The 21,622-nt window shown below is 35.1% G+C and overlaps 1 protein-coding gene across 1 annotated transcript in view; it reads left to right on the top strand.

Moving 5' to 3' along the window:
- The window catches only part of LOC142356379 (branched-chain-amino-acid aminotransferase, mitochondrial-like), a 37,196-nt gene extending 18,194 nt beyond the window's left edge, over nt 1–19,002 (top strand). The window contains exons 8-11 of the mRNA XM_075408304.1: nt 5,474–5,559; nt 6,981–7,049; nt 12,871–13,032; nt 18,689–19,002. Of these exons, the coding sequence (XP_075264419.1) occupies nt 5,474–5,559; nt 6,981–7,049; nt 12,871–13,032; nt 18,689–18,799 (428 nt within the window). The 3' untranslated portion in view covers nt 18,800–19,002. The remainder of the gene's footprint in view (nt 1–5,473; nt 5,560–6,980; nt 7,050–12,870; nt 13,033–18,688) is intronic.
- Nucleotides 19,003–21,622: the final 2,620 nt, after the last annotated feature.

Here is a 21,622-nt window from a genome sequence, read left to right as displayed (position 1 = left end):
TTTTAAATAGATTTAGGACTCAAAGAGGCGTCATGGTTTTTTGTTCTTTATTGATAAGTGAGCGAGCAAAAACAGAGTGGTTAATTTTGTTCGTACGTTTTTTGAAACGTGTAGGTTAAATTATTTGGGTTGTTTTGATGGCATTTTGGAGTTTGGTAATTAAAGGGAGGCTTACGATAATTTGGAGCCTTTTAAATATTTTGGGGGTTTTATGCTATTTAAGCGATATTAACCCATTGCATTGTTTTATTACAACTTTTGTTTAAGGAGCCGCCGTCGGCCTCTCGGGCTACTATTCAGGCGCTCTCCTTTTAAATTTTTTTAGAAAACATTTTTGCCTTACATATGTCACCTTAATGTCACGTTTGACTCATGAATTACCTCACTAACTGCTTTGTTAATTGAATTTATTCAACAGATTAACTCGAGTTTGTTCAAGGGGTAAGAAGCAAAATAAAAAAGGGTGAAACCAATAACACTCAGGCACTGCTAACTGATATTAGTATTAAGCTTAGTGTCCTTCAATTTTGAGGTTGAATTCACCATGTTTATTGCATATGAAGAAACTGCAAATTAAGTGACACAAAGAAGAAAAAATGGTTGCCGTCAATTTTTCTATTGTTTTCTCTAGCTGTTTCAATCCCATCTGTCAGTGGTTTCAGCGGCGGCTATTTTCCGGATATATACCCGCTCTGTTAACTCAAGTGAAGCCTAACAACCCTAGCCGTTTTATTAGAGCTGCAAAGCTATAAGTTGAGCGGTGTTATACTGCGGTGTTCGTGTTTTTTTTTGTTTCGTCGTCTGAAGCTCTTTTTTTCGTTTTACATTTGTTCACGCAGCGATTGAAGTCAAAATTTCTTGACTTCTTACTTTCACTAACGGCGTTTGCGTGCGTGACTTCATCTCTCTCTCTCTCTCTCTCTCTCTCTCTCTCTCTCTCTCTCTCTCAGGTCAGGTGGGATTAAAGGTCTGTTTGTGGGATTAGATTTTGAGCATACGTGAATTACCTCACTCATATGTGTAAGAAAGGTCCGCAATATGAAGGCTTCTGCTGAGTGAATTTTAACAAGGCTTATCAATTTGTTGCTGAATGTTTTTACATAATTTTTGAACTGTGTCGATGTCTTTCACTCTGTATCAGTTTCTCTTATACTTCACGCAAGTCTTTTTGTAGCTATTCGGGCAGTCTGTCTGCCGGATTTGCTAAGAATAATTGAGTGAGTGTTTTGGCTGGAGAGCAGCTTTATTAAATTGACTAATTTCATAATCTTTTAATATTTTCCCTCAGCCTCTCAGTAGGATATTATTGCACTCCTCCTTTTCGTCCAATAAAAATTTGTTTTGCTTTACCTCATTTTGCTGCTTTTTCGACTTTTTGCGTGAAATCTTTTTGACTATAGGCTAGTGTCAGTCTTCTCTCTTTCTGCTCAAAGTGCTCGCAAAAAGCAGTTGCTCTAGCAGAGCAATCTAGTGAACAGATTCAGCATCGAAAAATTAAATCAAAATAGATGGGATAAAGCCCAATTTAAGATGCTCGCTTGAACTTGAACTGTTTTCTTGTTAATAGTCGCGAAGCGACAGCGGCTATTATTGGGGACATCGTGGTTTTTTTTAATTCGTCGTCTCCATCGATGATTCTAACATCCTGATTTCTCGGAACTGACTTTTGCAAAGACTTCAGTGACTTCTACGGCTTTGCGGATGAATTTGTGTGCGCGACGTCAGTTCTGCTACTAGGTCAATTGCGTGTCTTAGCTCACTAAAAATTTCCGCAGTGTTCAAAGGAAATTCTTGTAGCTGATGGGGAACATTAAATCCTGGGCAAAATGCCCAGGCACTGTTTCACTGTCTATCAATAGTTTCTTCTACCGTTAGCTAACATTGGTCAATCTGGTCCATTGGATATTGTAATTTCGGATTATTTCCTCGGACCCTGTAAAGCTCTGCTCATGTGGCTTACAGCCATGTTTTTGCGAGATCCACTTGGAGAAATTCCTTAAAAAAATTCGAAAATCACTCAGATAGAATTTTTTGCTAAGTTGCAACTTTCCTTTTAAAGGCCGCAAAGCGATAGCTGGGGCTATTATTGGCCTTCTGGTTTTTTATTTCGTCGTAAAGATTTTCGTTACAACCATATTACGTCACAAGCACTTCAAATTTGTTTTTAATAGCCGCGTCAGCCTCTCAACGGCCGATATTTAGGCGCTCTCCTTTTTTATTTTTGCTTCACTTTTTGATCACGTTTTTCGTTTTTATGTAAGTCGAGATTTCCACATTTGACTTGTGACTCACTTCACGCATTGTTTCGACCGAATGGATTTTAATTCTTTCACTCAGTGGATTCCCCCATGTTGTGAATACGTTCAATGTCAAAAGAGCAAAATCAAAAGAAACGGGATAAACCGATAAAGCCCGGTCATTAATTCATAGTACATTAGGTTAGCGAATTTCATTAGAGCCATCAGTAGCTGTCATTAGTATTAAGTTTAATAGCTGTCTGTTTGAAAGCTGAATTAAATGTAATTTTGGAATCTAACCGAATTTAAGTATCTATTTGAATATGCAGAATTTGCGCACCAAATAAGAAAACTTTGACCCTTCTGACAAAATTTTGTTAATTTCTTTATCTTATTTTTTTAATTGCTCTCAAACGAAGTTTGTAGCAATTGTAGTCTTTTTTATGCGATTTTTCGCTTGACCGATTTTTCGTCTGACGTTTTTGACTGTTCCTCCTCAAAAATGGGATAAACAGGTAGCACCCAGCGGGCATTAAGTGCTCTTAGAGCTTTTAAGCTCTGTTTCAGCTCAAACTGTTGGAGACTTTCTGAGAGGTTGAAGACACTCCCACTGTTGATCCCCCCAACGCGCTGTTGCGCCCCCACCCCAGTGTTGCTCCACCCCTCCCCCCATCAGCCCCCGGTGCACCCCAACCCCCGTGACTAGCTACTAACGAACAGCCGCTTTCTAAAAACGCAAATTTATACTATTTTGCATATTTTTCAAGCTTTTTGAAAATTTTTGACAATTTTTTATTTTTTTAGCCGTAGTTGTCAAGGAACCTCCTTTAGGTTTTAATAATAGGTTACTGCATAGTTTCTAGTGGTAATGGAATGGTTTTTGACGTTTTTTTCCTTATTTAGGGGCCAGAAAACATCCTCAGTGAGTAGATAATCAGTTACTGACAATTTTTTTGGCCATGAAAATAGTTTTTCAACTTTTTAATGTCACAAATTTTAGCAATTTTTTTTTTATAAAACTTGCATTTTTTTTAAAGTTTTTTGAAAATTCTTGTCATTTTGTAAAGTTCTCAAGAGCCCAGGAACCTCCTTTAGGGTTTGATAATAGGCTACTGCATAGTTTCTATATGTAATAGAATGTTTTTCACGATTTGTGTATCACAAATTTAAGCTATTTTTAAAATTTTGCAATTCTTTGGCGTTTTTTGAAATTGTTTGTCGTTTTTTAGGTTTTTTTGGCCTTAAAAGCCAAAGAACCTCATCTAGGGTTTGTTGATGGGTTACTGTATAGTTTCTAGATGTAATGGATTGTCTTTCAAGAATATAAGATCACGAATTTTAGGATTTTTTTGTCAAAACTTGCAGTTTTTTCTAATTTTTTGACGTAGTCATTATTCAGGTTTTTCGAGCCTCAAGGGTCAGAAAACCTCCGTTAGGTTATATACATAGTTACTGGAAAATTTATTTTCCTCTTGTAGTATTTTTCAACTTTTTAATATCACAAGTTTTAGCAACTTTTTTTGAATAAAACTTGCTTTTTTTTAATTTTTTGAAAATTTTAAACATTTTTTAGGTTTCTCTAGCCTCAAGAGTCAGGGAACTTCCTCTAGGGTTTGATAATATGTTACTGCATTGTTTATAGATGTAATGGAATGTTTTCAAGATTTTTATATCAGGAATTTAAGCAATTTTTGAAAATATTTGCAATTTTTTCAAATTTTTGGATTTTTTTTGTTCCAAATGTATGGATCTTTGTGAGCCTATGAAACTATTGCAGGCTTGAAACAGGGATACGGGATATTGTCCTGAGGCAATGAAATGGTTCTTAAGATATTATTATCTTAAATTTTAGCAAGATTTTTTTTAAAATTTGACTTTTTTTTCCAAAATTTTAAAATATTGTCCTTTTCGGAGTTTAACGACCATTACTGGCCAAGGAAACTTTCAAGTCTCGGAGATGGGTTACTTGACAGAAATTTCAAGACTAAAAATTGTTTTGAATTTTTTTTGCTGCGAAATTGAAAACTTTTTTAAATTTTGCCTTCTGTTTTTCATATGATTTGTTAGGGTTCTTTTCCTTCTCTTTCTCGTTCCCGTTTTATCTCTGTTTCACTCTATCTCTCTCTCTCTCTCTCTCTCTCTCTTTGTTTATTTCGCACTTCAGCTGCTGTTATATGGCGTAATGTCATCATCTCTGATCCTCATTAACAATGAGTTATAGTAGAATTGTTTTTTATCATAAATGTCATAACAGGCACTTTTTAGGAAATCATTGTTAATTGATCTCAAAAGCAATTTGTAACAAATATATTAATCTGGTTTTTCTCTTTTATGCAGTTTTTGCTTGGCCAATTTATCGTCTGACCCATTTAACTTTCGTCTTCAGAAACGGGATAAAAAGGTAGCGCCCAGAGGTCACTAAACCGTGGCTAGCTGCTGACGAAGTCAACCGCCCGCCGGTCGTTTGAGAGCAATTCGCCCGACGTTAGTCGGTTATGTTTCCTTTTCTGTTTCAATCCCAATGTGCGTCAGGCGGGTCAGCGGAGGCTATTTGCCGGCTATGTTTTATACTAAAGACCTTCTCGTTTTAACCACAACTTATAACGTAATTGCGCGAATATTTCATCATATATATCTTGCTTCACTATATTCCATTAAATTGCACGAATACCAGTTTATAAAATATGAATCATTGGTCACTGTATTTTGCGAAAGACCGGAATTTAAATGTTCTCTGAAATTAGTGTTGGTACGCAAGACCAGAAGCCGAATAGAATTAATACGGTGTCAGGACATTTTACCCAATTTCATTTTACCCAATGCAAACTTTAATTTACCCTATTGTTAAAATTACCAGAACAACTATTTAGCCGAGTATATAATTAAATTGCCCGTGGGACTTGATATGAAACTATCACAACCTACCATGAGATTATATTGTCCACATGAGTATTTTAAAACATCCTTGTAATAGCGACCGCTAATTTGTAATCGGATAATTGCACGAAAAGATCAAAGAGCATTGGGTAAATTGGAATTGGGTAAAATGGCAGTTTGGTAAAATGGAATTGGGTGAATTGCCACGTAACCCATAATACCATTATTTATGATTTTCAACCTTAAATTATGGCCTGAGGTAAGGTGAAAATTCCTAATTACACGAATAATGGAGGGTAAACCTTGTTTGTGGTAATGTTGAATTGTTTGGAGGGTTGCATGTATAGGTTTGGTTTTAGTTGAACAATTGGTGACCCCTCCTTTGGACTCTCTTATTCTACCAGGAGTCACCAGGGATAGTGTTCTGGCTCTAGCGAGACAGTGGGTTAGTTTACATTCTCCTACTTACTCTGATTAAACTACTCCAGTATCCTTCTTCAGAAACGTATTTCATATCACTATTCTAAGTCATATATTTACTGAGTTTCGAAGCCAACGTGTTCACAAGTTCTAAATAGTGTGCATCAGACAGCTGATCAAGAGCAAGCTCTCAACTGCTAGTTTAAATTGCACTCAATTGACGTAAAGCCAGGTGCGCACTCAACAGGTAAATCCTGGTGAGCATCAAATTGCAGACGATTAAGCTTTACTTCTCGCTTTGTCTACGATTAAGCATGGAGAGCATTAAGCTTTTTGTGTACAATTAACCCAAGCTCGTGAGAAGACATAAATTAATGGTGCGACCTGTGACGTAATGCTCATTTGTTCATCAACTTTTGTTTATTAATTGCTCTTGAACGAAGGTCATAGCAATTATTGTAAACGTGTGTCTTTTTTATGCAAAATTTTTTGCTTGACCATTTTGACTTTTCGAGTGTCTTTTACGCCCTTGACTTTTTGCGTTTTGCGTGATCTAAAATTCTCTCTCAATCACAATTTCAAGCAGCTGAACTCAATTGGCGGTAATTTAATACTAAAAGTCAACCTCTAATGTGGTTATTTGAAGCCCACTATTGATTTTCTTAGTCCCATAAAGGCTCCCCCTCCCCCTCCCCCCCCCCCCCCCCCCCCCCCCCCGACTGAAGCAGGCAGCAATTGATTAGATCTCCCACTAGTCGTTCGAGAGCAAATATTCCGACGTTTAGTCGGTTATGTTTTATTTATTCAAGGAATTTTTGACTAGACTTAGAGCGGGTTTAAAAGAATTTTTCCTCTATCTAATTGGTTTTTTAATGGAAGGATTCGAAATCAAATAAGGGTATCTCTGTAAGTAATAGCTTTTAGGGCAGTTTTACAGTACATAAGTCTGAAACAATTAAATACATCGCAACAAAGTCTTATATTTTTCTCTACGGCTTTTCTAGACCGCAGATCTACCAAGATATCGCAGCTATTTTCTAGCAATCTTCCAGCTGTTTTAACGAGTAAGCACCTTGTTTTGTTCACAAAGTCTTCAGGCCCAAAGTCTTCATGCATTCACCAAATGATAAAAGAGCAAAATCAAAAGAAGTTGGTTAAACCGATAAAACCCTGTCATTGCGATTTAGGTCATTGGATTTTCAATGCTTATTAGTCTCAGTTTTGAATTTTTTGTCCGCCTAAACAGAGGCAACGTTCACTTTATTCATCGAATCTAATGTAACTGCGGAAGCAATTAACTGGTCAAAGGCAGCTGTTTTCGCTCAATCTGCCGGCTATATCTGGATTTTTGGGAGTAATTTTTGGATGGACTATGAGAGCCACGTCTATATGCATGTTAATGGCATAAGTTAATACGATGTAAATGCAGGTGATGATTTGTTTCAGGGAGAATTTGAAGTTGTGGAGCAGATGATTACAATGGCCGAAATTTATCAGGCAGCATTGGAGGGAAGGGTGAGTAATACTGTTTCACTTACTCATCCTGTAATTAATAGCCGTCTTGATCTCAGCCGGCTATTATTGCTCTCATTTTTTTTACAATCCAACAATTGAATGTGTTGGAGATCTGTCTTTTTTTTAATCCGAGAATTGGATTGTATTGGTGCTCTGTATTTTTGTAAGATGTTTTCATTAATAGCCGCCCTCATCTTCTCAGCCGGCTATTATAGCGCTCCTATTTTTACAATTCAAAGAGTTTGAATTGTATTGGGGCGCTGTCTTTTTACGACTCGAAGAGGAGTATTGGAGAAGTCCTTTTTTTTTTAATCAATTTTATTGGAGTGAATTTTGAAGCGGGAAATGAAACACGTGAAAAAATTTGGAGTGATTTGGTTGCTGAACAAAAGTGAAGAGCGGAGCGAAAAGAGAATGGTTTTTTGTTCATACCGCTGTTTTTGGGAGAGCGAGAAATTGATGTGTGAAAAAATTTTCTCTGAGCGAGCGAAATTTTTTTGTTCACGTGCGGCTTTTAAAAGCAGTTTTTTTGCAATTTTTCTTGTTTATGAGGTTTGATTATGATATTGTGTTGGATTTGGGCTCGTTGTGATAGGAATTGAAGGTTTCAAGTAGTTAATTTGAGTTAAATGCAAATTTGGAGGTTTTTGATCAGTTTTGCTGATTTTTCGATGAAGTTTAATGTATTTTGGCCTTTTGTTTTGTTTTACTGCTTTAAGTGCAATTTGCATAGAAGCTCGTTACTCAAGGATCATCAGGGATACAAATTGATTACATTTTTATTGTTATAAAACATTTTTTCTGAAGAAAAATGGCAGAAAAATTAGGAATTTTTTAACCACTTTTTTAAATTTTTGGCTTTTTTCGTTTTTTTTGAATGGTAGACAATTTCTTTAGCTTGTTATGACTTTCCCATTTTTTCGCGAGCATTTCATTGCTCTATTTGCTCAAAGTAACTTATTTGGCTTTTATTTTTTCTTGTAAAATTTAAAAAACACCTTACTTTCTCGTTTTTTATTTGTTCAATTTGGTTTTAAATGTCGTTTCTGTTCTTCCTCAACCTTTGATAGAATTTGGGGAGTTTTCTAGTGGAAGTCAGTTGTTATAGCTCTTTTGGATGTCTCTCATTTTGATTGATATAAGTTTTGAGTTGTTTTTGTTAAAGAAAATCAAGTATATCAGAGCAAATTTTGGCCACTTTGTCTTTTTCTAAGTTTATTGCATTTTTTTCCAATTTGATGTTTTTTTGTTGGTAACTTTTTCTCAATAAAGAGCATATTTGTAGGTGTCGATACTATGAAGTTGCACTTGAAGGCTTAGCAGGGCAGTTTTCATTTAAACAAATTATACAAATCTCTAATTCGTTAGAGTTTTTCTTAGTCTTTTTTTAATTTTTTGTTTAACGTTTCTCTGCAAGTACTAAGAGGGCGATTGATCTAGCCAAATATATAACTAATTGATTTCTATGAGTTATGGATGGGAAGCTGCATGTTATCTTTTTGTAGAGAATTTTGTTTGGATTTTTAGAGAATATTATTTTTTGATTTGGTCCTTTGTCAAGTTTCCAGTTCTCCAGTCTTTTCTTTGTGAATTGGTTACACTGTCTGTCGATTGATAATATGCTGGTGATGCATCTGATTAGTGAGAATAATCAGATTTCTACTTCGAGTCGTTTCCGGAATTCGTCCGGCTGTTTTTTTTTTAAAGATCTGTTCACACATTTTCATGATTTTTGAAGTCAAATTGGAGTAGTGATTTTGGTCACGCCGAAACAGGAAATGGAGCGCAAAAGCGAGTGATTTTGCGGCGTGAATTTTTTTCGCTCTAATTTTAAAGTAGAGTGCGAAAATGGTGTTTGAACAAAAATTCGGTTTCTCGGTAGTGGTTTTTTGTTCACATGCGGCAATTTCACTCTGATTTTTACTGTTTTTTTTTTCGATTTTTTGGATCGGATTTTTTTCTAAATGGTTTTCCCGATCCATTCTCAGCTCATTCTATGCCTAGTTTTTTGTTTGAATTAAATTTTCATTTCTCGCTATTGTTTTTTTGTTCTTATGCGGCATTTTGACATTGATTTTTTGTTTTTTTTTTCTTATTTTTTGATCTGATTTTTTTTTAAAATGGTTTTCTCAATTCACTCATAGTCCATTCTAGGTCTAGTTTTTCTGTTTAGTCAATAAAAATTCTTTGAATTGTACGTCAGGACATGTCCTGTTATGTTTTTTTACTTCGTCGAATAAAAAAATGTTTCGCTTTACCTCATTTTGCCGCTTTTTCAACATTTTGCGTGATATCTTTTTGACTTCTCTAGGCTAGTTTCTCTCTTCTCTCATTCTGCTAAGCGTGATTTTGAACATCACTTGCTCAGCAAAGCAATTCAAAATGAACAGAGTCAGTATAAAAAATTGAAGTCAGAAGTAGAAACGGGATAAACCCATAAAGCCCAATTTTAGATGCCCGCTATTTGAACGTCGTTCCTATAAGTCTTAGTTACCATCTCTAATGCTTATTGGTATTGATAGTAGCCCCTGTAGCCTCTCTCTAAGAAACAGAAGTTCGTTATGTTCAACTACGAAATGCCATAAAAATAAATCGGACTTAAAAAATGTTTTTGTACAATAATCTTTTTTTTTCAATATCTTCTATTTTTTCAATCCCAATCATGCTTATTGGAATCAACGGCGGCTATTTTCCGGCAATCTGCCGGGTGTGTTTTATTTTTCCTTGACTATGATCTTTCAAAAGAAGATAAACAGTTAAGGCCCAGTTGCCGTTAAGTTTCATTAGAGGCCCATAGCTGGATTTAGTAATCCTTCGAAAGTTAAGAGTGGTGCAGCTGCTGTAAAGGCCCTAATTCAAAGTTAAAAAGTCATAAGGAGTTTTTAAGACCAAAATGGTGCAATATTTCACGTTTTTTCGTCATTTTTCAAGTTTTTGTTTGATCAGTCCTAAATTGACATTTGTCAAAGTTGATAAAGGTGTTTTGTTAGACATAATTAGTTTTTTGACCTTTTTGTGAGCTATATTTTACTGCAAACAAACACGCAAAATGGTAATAATTTTGCATTTTCGGAAAATTTTTGTCATTTTTTGTTTTTCCAGCCTCGGGGTCTAGGGAACGTTCTCTAGGGTTTGATGATAGGTTATTGCATATTTTGCAGTGGCTATGGTTTAATTTTCAACCTTTTAATATCACGAATTTTGCAACTTTTCGATTCAATTTGAAATTATTGAAATCAAATTTTCTGAAAGTTTTATCCTTTTCCGAGTTTATCGATCTTTATGGACCAGTAAAACTCTTTAGTTTCTGACAATGAAGTGGTTCTGAAGATTTTAATATCACGAATTTTAGAAACCTTTCAATAAATTGTCGAATTGTTTTAAGTTTTCTGAAATTTTATGTCATTTTCTGAGTTAAACCCATAAAGCCCATTTTATTTTAGATGCCCGTTACTCAAACTTTGTACTTTGTTAGCATCTCTAGTGCTTATTGGTATTGATACTAGCCATTGTGTCGTATCACTACGAAATAGGAGTATGTTCAGCTCCAAAATGACATCTAAATAGTTCGCAGTTTAACATTTTTTGTACTAAACTCATTTAATCACTTTTTCTCTTTTTCCAATCCCAATCTTGGTTATGGGAATCAACGGCGGCTATTTTCCGGCAGTCAGCCGGGTATGTTTTTAAATTGAAAGGATTTGAATTCTATTGGGATGCTGTCTTTTTGTAAGACTCGATGAGGTGTTGGAGAAGTTTCTTTTTAAGAATCGAGTTCATTGGAGTAGATTTTAAAGCAGGAAACCAAACGCGGGAAAATATTTCGAGTGGTATGGGTTTCGAGAGAGTGAGAAACGGAAGTGTAAACAAATTCTGTGAGCAAAATTTTTACGTGCGGTTTAAACTGTTTAAATAGTTTTTTGATTGAGGTTTGGTCATGATATTGTATTATTTTAGGTTTGTGTTGGTAGTGGCTTGAAGGTTTATGTTAATTAATATGATTTTTATGCAAATTCGGTGGTTTTGTACGAATTTTTATCGACTTTTCGCCTATTGTTTTGGTTTACTGCCTTAAGTAGGCTTTAAGAAGACAGGTATTACATAACAAGTTTATAGATATCAATTGATTAGTTTTTTTTGTATAATACTTTAACTTTTTAACATCGGTTCACACATTTTTGTAATTTTTGATGTCAAATTGAAGTCATCATTTTTGTCACGTCGAGACAGGAAGTGGAGCGAATGCTGGATAGGTTTTGAGGCGTGAAATTTTGTCACTCTAATTGGTCTCAAACCAAGTTTGTTTTTAGCAATCTTATTAGTCATGTGGTCTTTCCTTTTGCGATGTTTTCGATTGACTTTTTGTCCTCAAAACGGGATAACTGGAGCGCCCGAAAGGCAATAATTTCTCTAAGAGCTTTTCTGCTTACAAAGACTCTAATTATGCGATTCACCGAAGCTCTTTTGAAGACATAATTTCATGGCGTGAGGGGTGGTTCTTACAGTTTGACCCTCCTCCCAACCCCCCTTGCCGACTTCAACGCTTGACCAATTTTTGTCTCACCCTTCGGACTTTTCGTCCTCAAAAACAGGTAAATCCCGGAGGGCGTTGTGTTTGAACAAAAATCTGCTTTTAAGTTCGGGTTTTAGTTCACATGTGGTAATTTTAGTTTCATTGATACTGTTTTTTTCTAAATGGTTTTCCCAATGCATTCATAGTCCAATCGAGGTCTAGTTCTTTTTAGTTGAAAACGAAAATTTTTTGAACTGTAGACCAGGACATTTCCGGCTGTTTTTTTTCTTCGTCACGCTCTCTTTGTTAGGAAATTGTTCCCACGAAAGCGTTTTGTCCGACGTTTGTCGGTTTATGTTTAAGGGATGGTTGAAGCGTGCATCAGTAATTACTCTGCTGGCATAATTGTAGTTTAAAATGTTTGTGTTTTTAGTTTTGGAGATAAGTAATCTTTTGATCTTTTGTTTGCTTGCATCAATAGACGTTTTGTAGTTTTTTCTGCTCCTTGCGTGTTCAGACGAAATGGAATGTTGTAAAGTTCTACAATTTGAACAAATGTTTTTGTTTAGATTACATTTTACTAAAAGTGCTATCTTGCTATACGAATTTTTTTAGCTGTATGAATTGTTGTTTGTAGTGAAGTCAGATTTTTGGTTTACTATATCTGTCAGTGTGGTTTATGGTCACATTGTCACGGCTACTAAACTTTGAACAATTTTTCCTATATAAGTCATAGCTTTTATTTATTCCTGTCATGATGTGTAAGCTTCAGTATTCCTTCTTTTGTCAGAAAAACGTTCATAAATGGAATATTAGGTTTACGTTTTGTGTTAGCTCCTAAACGTCGAGTTGTTTCGGGAAGTCTTCCGGTTGTTTTTTTTGTGGTCAAGGTTTTTGTTGCCACAAAATGATGTCACGATCACTTCAAATCTACGTTCAAATCTTGTTCACTAAGTCATACAATTTCCTTTGAATTGCGTGTTTGACGTCATATTTCACTCTTTGTGGAGACAGTTAGTTGTTAATTTGCTTGATTAAGTTTTTGGTCACACGTGACTTTCGTCACATTCGAAATGACTTTTCTCTACTAATTAAATAGATAAGGTCAACTGAGTCTGTGTCACTCTAATTTTAGGTTATTTGAGAACAGCTTGTGGAAGCAGCAATAAGTTTCGTAATCGAAATATAACATCTCAGCAATTGATTAAAAAAGAAAAGAAATTTCTTTTTCAGTCTGTTTTATCTTTTAGAGACTGCAGATCTACGTAGATATCAGGAATAATTGTGGGAATCTAAAATTTGTTGTAGCTTCATGAGATTTTTGGAGCTGGAACGGCTTGTGTGATTTGTCCCGTGTCGTCTATCCTGTACCAAAGAGCCCCCGATGACAAGCCAATAGACATCGAAGTGCCGTGTCACCAGGAAGACTCTCTTGCCACTAGGCTGTACGACAGACTAACACAGATACAGGTTTACATTTGTAGTCAATGTTATAATTGGGGTACAGCCACGAGCAATCAGCATTGTCATCTAATACTGACTGATAGAGGACGTCTCTTTGTACTTAAGTTTGGAGACATACACGCGGGGTGGGGGAGGGGGAATGTAACTGTTTAACAGCCAGAATGTGATATTTTCTTAAACGAGTTTCGGATGGTGGTTGTGATTGTGTGGTAGAATTAGTGCTCGGTTTTTTTATTTATAGCCGCCCTCATATTCTATGCCCTAATAGCTATTATAGCTGCCCGAATTTTTCTTATGGCTGTAAGCTGAGCATAGCTATATTGCGATGTTCGTGGTTTTTCCTCACGTTAATGAATTCCTTAATTATTATAATGTTTATGGTTCATTGTCTCATTAAGCAGAGGCACGATCATAAAAAAATGCACTATGGTACCACAAAGCTACATACAGCATAATTTCTGCTTTAAAAGCATGATTAGTGCCAAGGCGTGAAAAAAGGTGTGAATTTAGAAGTTATAAGAGATGTTTCATTCTCATTTTCTCTGCTTAAACAGAGAAAATGGTTAAACCATTTTTCTCACTTTTTAATAGTCGCAAAGCGATAGCCATCTCTTGGCCTTTTCTTAGTTTTCTACGATTCGGAGAATTGGAATTGTATTAGGGCGCTGTCCTTTTTATAAGATTGTTCACACATTTTTATGGTTTTTGAAGTCAAATTGGAGAAGTTATTTTCACCCCGAAACAGGAAGTGAAGCGAGTGGTTTGCGGCGTTTTCACTACAGTTTTCAAAGTAGGGTAAGAAAACAGCGTGTGAACAAAAGTTAGTTTTCCTTGATTGTGTTTTTGTTGTTCACATGCGGCTATTTGACTTTGACTATTCGCTATTTTTTTGAATTTTTTGATAGGATTTTTTTCTCAGTGGTTTTTCCAATCCAGTTATTGCCCACTCTTGGTCTAGTCTTTTCGTGGCTCATTAAAAACTATTTGAATTGTGTCAGGAATTGTCCTTCTATGATTTTTTGCTTCGTCGTCTGATGCTTTTTGTTTTACAATTGTCCACAGCAAGTTTTACAATTCACAGCAAAGCTGAAAAAGTTAACTTTTCTGAATGACTTCCTCTCACTAGCAGCTTGTGCTTTCGTAACGCCATTGCGCAATACATCTCTCGCAAAAGCGTTTACGTCATTTGCATGATTAGATTTTGATCATATGTGACTTACCTCACTCAAGAATAAGACTTCTACAATTTAAAACTTATGAAATAGTTTGAGGCCAAAAAACCAGTAGGAGTAATAAAGGTCACTAATAAAATACACTTTGCGTAGTTAATTTTTAAAGCTCCTCTTTGATTTACTGCTGAGTTTTTTTACACATTTGTTTTAAGAGACGTCGATAATTTTGCAACTTTTTCTGTATTCTGCGGCACTCAAGTCTTTCGCAGCTATTCCGGGTATTCGCCGACTATGTTTTACAATTCAATGAATTCGAATTGTATTGGTGCTCTGACTTAAAGACTTTGGATTTTGGATTTTATTGGTGTTCCGTCTTTTTTGTAAGATGTTTCTGTTAAGATGTTTTTTTGCTATGTTTTGGTAATGTAAATGAACTGATTATCTTGAACTCCTGAAATAATTTTGATTTTTGCTATTGTCTCGATATTTAAAGATCAATGGAACCTTTTTACGGCTTGAAAATTTAGTACTGGATAGTTTCTGGAGATATATTTTTGAAGATATTGATATCACCAATTTTAGCGACTTTCCCAAAAAATTTGCATTGTTCCAGTTTCGAAATTTTCTCTTTTTTCTAATTTATCGACCTTTTGGAGTCAGTGAAAAGATTTAAGGGCTTGAAAATGGGTTACTGGATCTTTTAAAGAGACAAAGACTTAGTTTTGAAGATTATAATATCACGAATTTTAGCTAATTTTAATAAAATTTTTATTTTCAATTTTTTAAATCAACTTTTGTCAGTCTTTTGATCTCTAAGGGCCATTGAAACCATTTTGGGCTTTAAAAAAGGTGTCTTGATAGTTTTTAGAGAGAACAGAATGGTTGTAAAGAAAATGATATTACGAACTTTAGCGACCTTCCAGCAAAATTTTGGAATGTTGTTGCGTTTTTTCTTCAACTATGCCCTATTCTATTAGGGCAAATGAAAGTTTTAAAGGAGTGAAGATGGGTTACTAGAGAGGACAGAGACAAAGAAATGGTTTTGAAGATATAATTATCTCAAATTAAGCATTATTCAATATAATTTACAATTTTTTGAATTGCTTCGTCCTTTAGGTTTCAATGAAACTTATATGGAGCTTGAAAATGGTCTAATAAATAGTTTCTAGAGACAAGGAAATGTTTTTAAAGATGTTAATTATACAAATTTTAAGCAAATTTTATAAGAAATTTGCATTTTCCAGTGTTTAATTGCTCTCAAACGAAGTCTGTAGCAATTATGTTAGTCCTGTCGGTCTTTTTTTATGCGATTTTTCGCTTGACCGATTTTTCGTCTGACCGATTTGAGTTTGCGTCCTGAACAACGGTATCAACAGGTAGCGCCCAGCGGGCATTAAGTTCTCTGAGAGCCTTTTAGCTCGCTAGTCTCCAAGTATGCGAGTCACAAACTGTTTTGGAGACATGCTTATTGTGTGGAGGGAGGTTCTTAGAACCCTGGTTAGCTACTGATAAAGCCAACCGGTCGCTGGAGAGCAATTCGCCCGGCGTTAGTCGGTTATGTTTCAAAATTGTTTAAAGTTTTTGGATTTATTTGTCTTCAAGGGCCAGTGAATCTGTTTAGAGGCCTAACGATGGGTTACTGGAAAGTTTCTGGAGACAAAGAATTAGTTTTGAAGATTACGTCATGAATTTTTGTAGCTTCCAATCAATTTAGTTTTAAATCTTCAGGGGGCCAATGCGCCCATGTCAAATCTTGTGCTTGGGTTGGCAGTTATAATTAAGCGGATAAAGTTTGGCTTTTATTATATTAGCTTCCAGATCTTTCGCAGTGCTATTCTTTTTGTTTTACCCTAAATTTATGCGAGTGACTGGCATTGTTCAATTGGTCTCCGGGTCAGGTACAATAGTTTTTCAGTCATTTCTCTGGATTGCAATTCAAATTCAGGACTTTTCCTGCTTTGTTTTTGTTACACCTATTCACTTTTTTGTTGTCACTGCCAATTAAAATTAGAGTAACCTTGTCACAAGTTTTTTACATCTAGAACTTTTCAACGAGTTACTTTGTTTCTATGTGGATTTCTCCACTAAATTGCCAATTACACTAATACCTATAATTCTAAAACCAAATTGATCTGCATTTCGTGTGCTGAACTTAGTCAGTTTTTTTTACGGATTTGTACATCAGGTGTCTTGCATTTGATGAGACTTCTAGTTGTTTTTCCTTGTATTTTTGCAGGGAGCAAAATTTGATCAGCGTTGACAGCTTTTTCAATTGCTCTTGAACGAAGTTCATAGCAATTATTGTAAACGTGTTGGTCTTTTTATGCAAACTTTTCGCTTGACCGTTTCTGCGCTTTTCTTCTAGAACATTATTTGACTTCTCAAGTGACTTCACGCTTTCGTTCTTCATTTTTGAGTGATCTCTATTGCTCTCACTCCGAAGTAAAGATTGTTGCTAATATAAATTCGGTTGCAGCATAACTAAAAGTGGGGCCGGTTAGCCTAGTGGCACTGCATCTGGTTATGGATCGGGAGGTCAGTGGTTCGAACCCGGGCGGGGTCAAATGTTTTTCCACCCGCCTGTCGTTGTCGTTCAAGAGCACTTCTTCCGACATTAGTCGGTTTATGTTTAATTCGTTTAATTTTTAACAAATTATATGGTTGCGTTTTAGGAAGAATAAAAACTGCTGTTACAAATCCTTCAGAATTTGAGTGATGGTCGTCTTAACCCTCAATTTCTGGTTATTTTCACTCCCCAAATATTTCTTTCTTATACAGAGTTTTTACTGCACTTAATTTTTTACAGCAATCTTGTAACAAAAAAATTACAGCATGTTATACCTTTTGTTTAGGACATGTGAATAACTACTCCAGACAAGAGCGCAATGTTAATTCTTACTGAGCGGAAAATAATTGCGCTCAAAATTTTTAGTATCTTAAAATTGAGCGAGAGAAAAGGTCATGTTTAGGATAAGTATCATCGGAAACGACTGTTCAAATGTCGATAAATCAGTCCAATTTACTGATCATTTTGTATTAACGTCATCTAACATTTGTACAAAATAATTTACTTCAATTTAAATAGGTTTATTTGAGGTATATTGCTCTATTTTCTAAAGACAGGTAGATAGGTTAGGCCGTGTCCGGAATAGTACGAAAATTAGCAGAAATAATTGCTGAGATAATTGCTGTAGGAAAACATAAGTAGGACAATTATCTAACTCGCTTAACATGAAATTAACGCATTTGGCCATGACTCGCGGGCCAAGGCCTTGCCTCAGCGGCCTATGGGACTTGATATGAATCTATCACAACCGAACAAAATATCACGACCGAGCATGTTATTCTTGCATGTACATTTATCAGTTCTCAAATCTGATTGGTTAATGACTCCTTTTCGGCTAATATTCCATTCGACTATTTTTTTCTTTTGGCTAATATTCACGGCACCAGGTTAGGCTTAACTTTCAAATGCTAAAAAAATTAGCACGTTCTCTTATGTTCGCATAAGAAAACGGGTCAATGTTTAATTTTTGTTTTCTTTGCTAGTTTCAATAGAAATTGGGTTTCTGGGAATCATTTGGGGCTTCTTGGCAGCCATCTGCGAGATATGGTTTCAAAAGTTATTAGGTTCTCAGAATATTTTAAGGCTTTACTCGAACTGCGCCCTTGATTGCTACACATATTTAACAGTTGTATGAACAAAACTTTTGAGTATTCCCGTAAGTTTTTTTTTCAAAACTTAGCGATGCTTGTAACAGATCCGCTAAGCTTGAAACAAATAACTCCATTATGATGATATTGGCTTAATTTTAACTGATAATCAATGACGATGCCTAGATACTTGAAAGTTTAACAAATTCAATTTTTGTTCTTGTAATTTTTTAAACCTAAAAATTGACTTAGACCGTTCAAAACTTTCTGTCTGCGTTCAAAATCAAACTGGAATTTTAAGTCCATTTGCTTACTTGATTGAACGTGTTCTAATGTTTGTCAAACAACTTCATCATTGCTAGTTTTAAACAGTGTTCTCTAATTAGAGAGTTAGTGAGGTTCTTATCTAATAGTTGCTGACGATTCTTGGGCCCTCTGTACTGTTCTCTATAGAGCGCAACGTTAATTCTAACTGAACAGTTGTCAAGTTTCTCTAGCGGAAAATAGCAAGAAGTTATAGCAAAATAAGTATCCTCGAAAAGAATTTGTTCAATTGACGATAAATAGTCTAATCAACTGATCATTTTGTACAATGACGGTTGTCTGAATTTTGTGTACAAAGTGATTTAAATCCGGTTGAATCATTTCAGAGCTATTGTTACTAATTGATCTATTCTATTAGAAGGCACAAAGATTAGGCTTAGCTTCCAAATGTATTCATTTTGATATTATGGACAACAGACGCAGTTAGCTTGGCAGTTATGAAAATATTTAGTTTCCCGTGATTTTTAGGGCTAAATTGCGGGAAAAAATTTCGTAAAATATTTCTGTTTCAGTATGACGAGGTTGATCACGAGTGGTCCGTGGCAGTTGATGACATAATCGCCCAATCAGGGACTGACAGCAGGCTGTTCTCGCATGACACTGATGATGTCAGAGGAACATAATGTCACAAAACAAATATTCAACAGCTGTAATAAAGACTTGAGTGTATAGCGTAGTAAGTGCGCTAAACTGGCTGAAGTGGTCACACTAAAAGTTATAGTTATAGTTTAGAACAACTCCCAACATTTTACTCTACAAATTGTGTACAATTTAGGGGTATTAGCTGACACACAAATTAGAAGACACGCCAATTGGCGATGTAAAAATGAACAAAATTAGAAATGGATAATTCAAAAAGTGTTATTAATAGCCGCCCTCATCTTCTCAGCCGGCTATTATAGCGCTCCTATTTTTACAATTCAAAGAGTTTGAATTGTATTGGGGCGCTGTCTTTTTACGACTCGAAGAGGAGTATTGGAGAAGTCCTTTTTTTAATCAATTTTATTGGAGTGAATTTTGAAGCGGGAAATGAAACACGTGAAAAAATTTGGAGTGATTTTTGTTACTGAACAAAATCAAGAGTGGAGCGAAAAGAGAGTGGTTTTTTGTTCATATCGCTGTTTTCTAGAGAGCGAGAAATTGAGGTGTGAAAAAAAATTCTGTAAGCGAGCGAAATTTTTTGTTCACGTGCGGCATTTTAAAGCAGTTTTTTTTTCATTTTTTATAGCTGCGAAGCTGTAAGCTGAGCGAAGCTATATTGCGGTGCTCTTGGTTTTTTACGACTCGAAGAGGAGTATTGGTTTTCTATCGGTTTTTTTTTTTTTTACAGGAAGTAGATTTGTTCACGCGGCATTTTGACGTAAAAGCGAAAGTGAGAAAAGCTGTCTTGGTGAACATATTTTTGCTAAGCAAGAGAAGTTTTTTGATCATGCGCTGCGTTTAGTGAATGACTTTTTGACTTTGAAAAGTTGTTTTTGACTGAATTGCACATATAGATGACCGTTTTTAGCCGTTTTTTCGTCTAAGTGGCCCAATTTTTTTGCTTTTAATTTGGTTTCTTGTAGAAATAAATTTTATTCGATACTATATTGAAATGTCAACCTCGGAAATTGATACCACAGTGTTTTGCAGAGCCTGAAATAGCGTTTCAAGTTGAAAATTGGCACATAATTCTTGATTTTTTATTTAATTTTTGGCTTTTATTGTATTAATTTCTTCATTTTTGGATCTTTTAACCGTCTTTTTGTCAAAACTCAGTTAATATGGCAACTTCTCTTTGATAATTCCTATGCTCAACGCCTCTTTCTACCTCGATGTAATTTTGTTTCATAAAATTGTACATATGCTAATACGATTTTGGTAGTTTTTTTTCCGATTTTCGTCAATTTTTCGTTTGTATTTTGGTTGTAATTGCTAGAAATAGTTTTTTTGTGCAACATGAGGGACTTTAATTTCGTTTCAATAAAAATTCAATCATTTGTTGGCGTTAAGTTTTGGAAAAAACATTAAAAACTTTTTCGTATATGCAGTCTTAAAAGTTTTTTGACCATTTTTTTGCAGAATGTTTCAATTTTTCGTATTTATGAATTCTGCTTTTTCCTATTTTCTGTTCTCTTCAGGAGAATAGATCTTTGTACTGGATGGCTAGTTATCTTTTCTATGTCTTGAATGCTGAACAATGAAATGTATTCGTTTTTCTTGAATTTTTTAAATTGATTTTCAACTTTCAAAAATTAAGAATGTCTTTTTGTTACGGTGCTCCTTACATTGTGCCCATATTTACACTCTAGTTAGTATGATTCTAGTTTTTTCCTGGCCCCTACATTTATTTTCGGTATGTTGATTTTTTCAGTTGTAGAAAATAAATGATTCAGCTTTTTCTTAGATTTTCGTCATTTCTTTGGTTTGCAATTGATTTCGTTCAACATAAGGCAGTACTGAGAGTTTGATAGCAAGCTTTTTCCAAAATGTCCACTTATGACTAATTACTACAGCTTTCTTCCGGCCTTGGTATTAATTAAAACGATTTGTGGCCTTTGAAAATTCTGAGGCTTATGTCTTTTCTATGATCAATTTTATTTTTGATTTAGTATGAAATCATGTTGTCTAGCTTATGTAAAAGAAGGAAAAGGTGTGTGTTGTTTTTTGTCTCAATCGCAGTGATTAGAAGTGTAGTTAAAGGTGTTTTCTGATTCTTAAAATTGAGCTTTCTTTTTTGAAAAGATTTAACTTAGTTTTTAAGATTATTATCTGCCGTCTGCTTTCGCGATCTTTTTCAGATTAGAATCATGAATTATTTGAGGGCTGTTGATAACCTTGTCAGCTTTTTCAGACTATCTGTTTTTTACCACCTTAATTGTTTTGGATTGTTTTAACTTACCAAATGTTTCAATAATATAAAATTTTGCTGCATTTTGTTTCTCTTGTTGACAGTGGTTTAAGTTTCACCAATTTTTAGAAGAGCAGACCTGGGGACGTAGTGAGTTAATGGTTTAATACAAAAGGTAGTGGCTTCCGTTGCAATTACGGTTTTGATAGTGAAGTTCTGACGCTTCGAGTCGCTTCCGGAATTCTTCCGGCTATTTTTTTTATTTCGTCGTCATGATTTTTGTTACGACCATATGACGTCACAGCCACTTTTTGTTCATTCGTTCATGCAATTTCAACTGAATTGCATGTGTGACGTCATTTTTCGCTCTTAGTGGAGCGAGTTTTTTTGTTCATATGCGTGATTAAATTTTTGGTCACACTTGACTTACCTCACTCTCAAAAATGACTTCCTCACTTTAAAATTGACTTTTACTTTAATTCAAAGAGATAAGGTCAAATGGGTGTGTGTCACTCTAAATGGAGGTTATTTGAGATCAGCTAATAGAGGCAGCAATAACTTATACAGATTTTTAATCAAAATATAACAGGTCAGCCTTCAATGAAAAGACGAATTT

This window comes from Convolutriloba macropyga, unplaced genomic scaffold (assembly GCF_964194025.1).
Source record: "Convolutriloba macropyga unplaced genomic scaffold, txConMacr16.3 SCAFFOLD_1207, whole genome shotgun sequence".
Taxonomy (NCBI): Eukaryota; Metazoa; Xenacoelomorpha; order Acoela; family Convolutidae; genus Convolutriloba; species Convolutriloba macropyga.
Note: the sequence above shows the minus strand (reverse complement) of the source record. Positions and strands in the feature narration are given on the sequence as shown.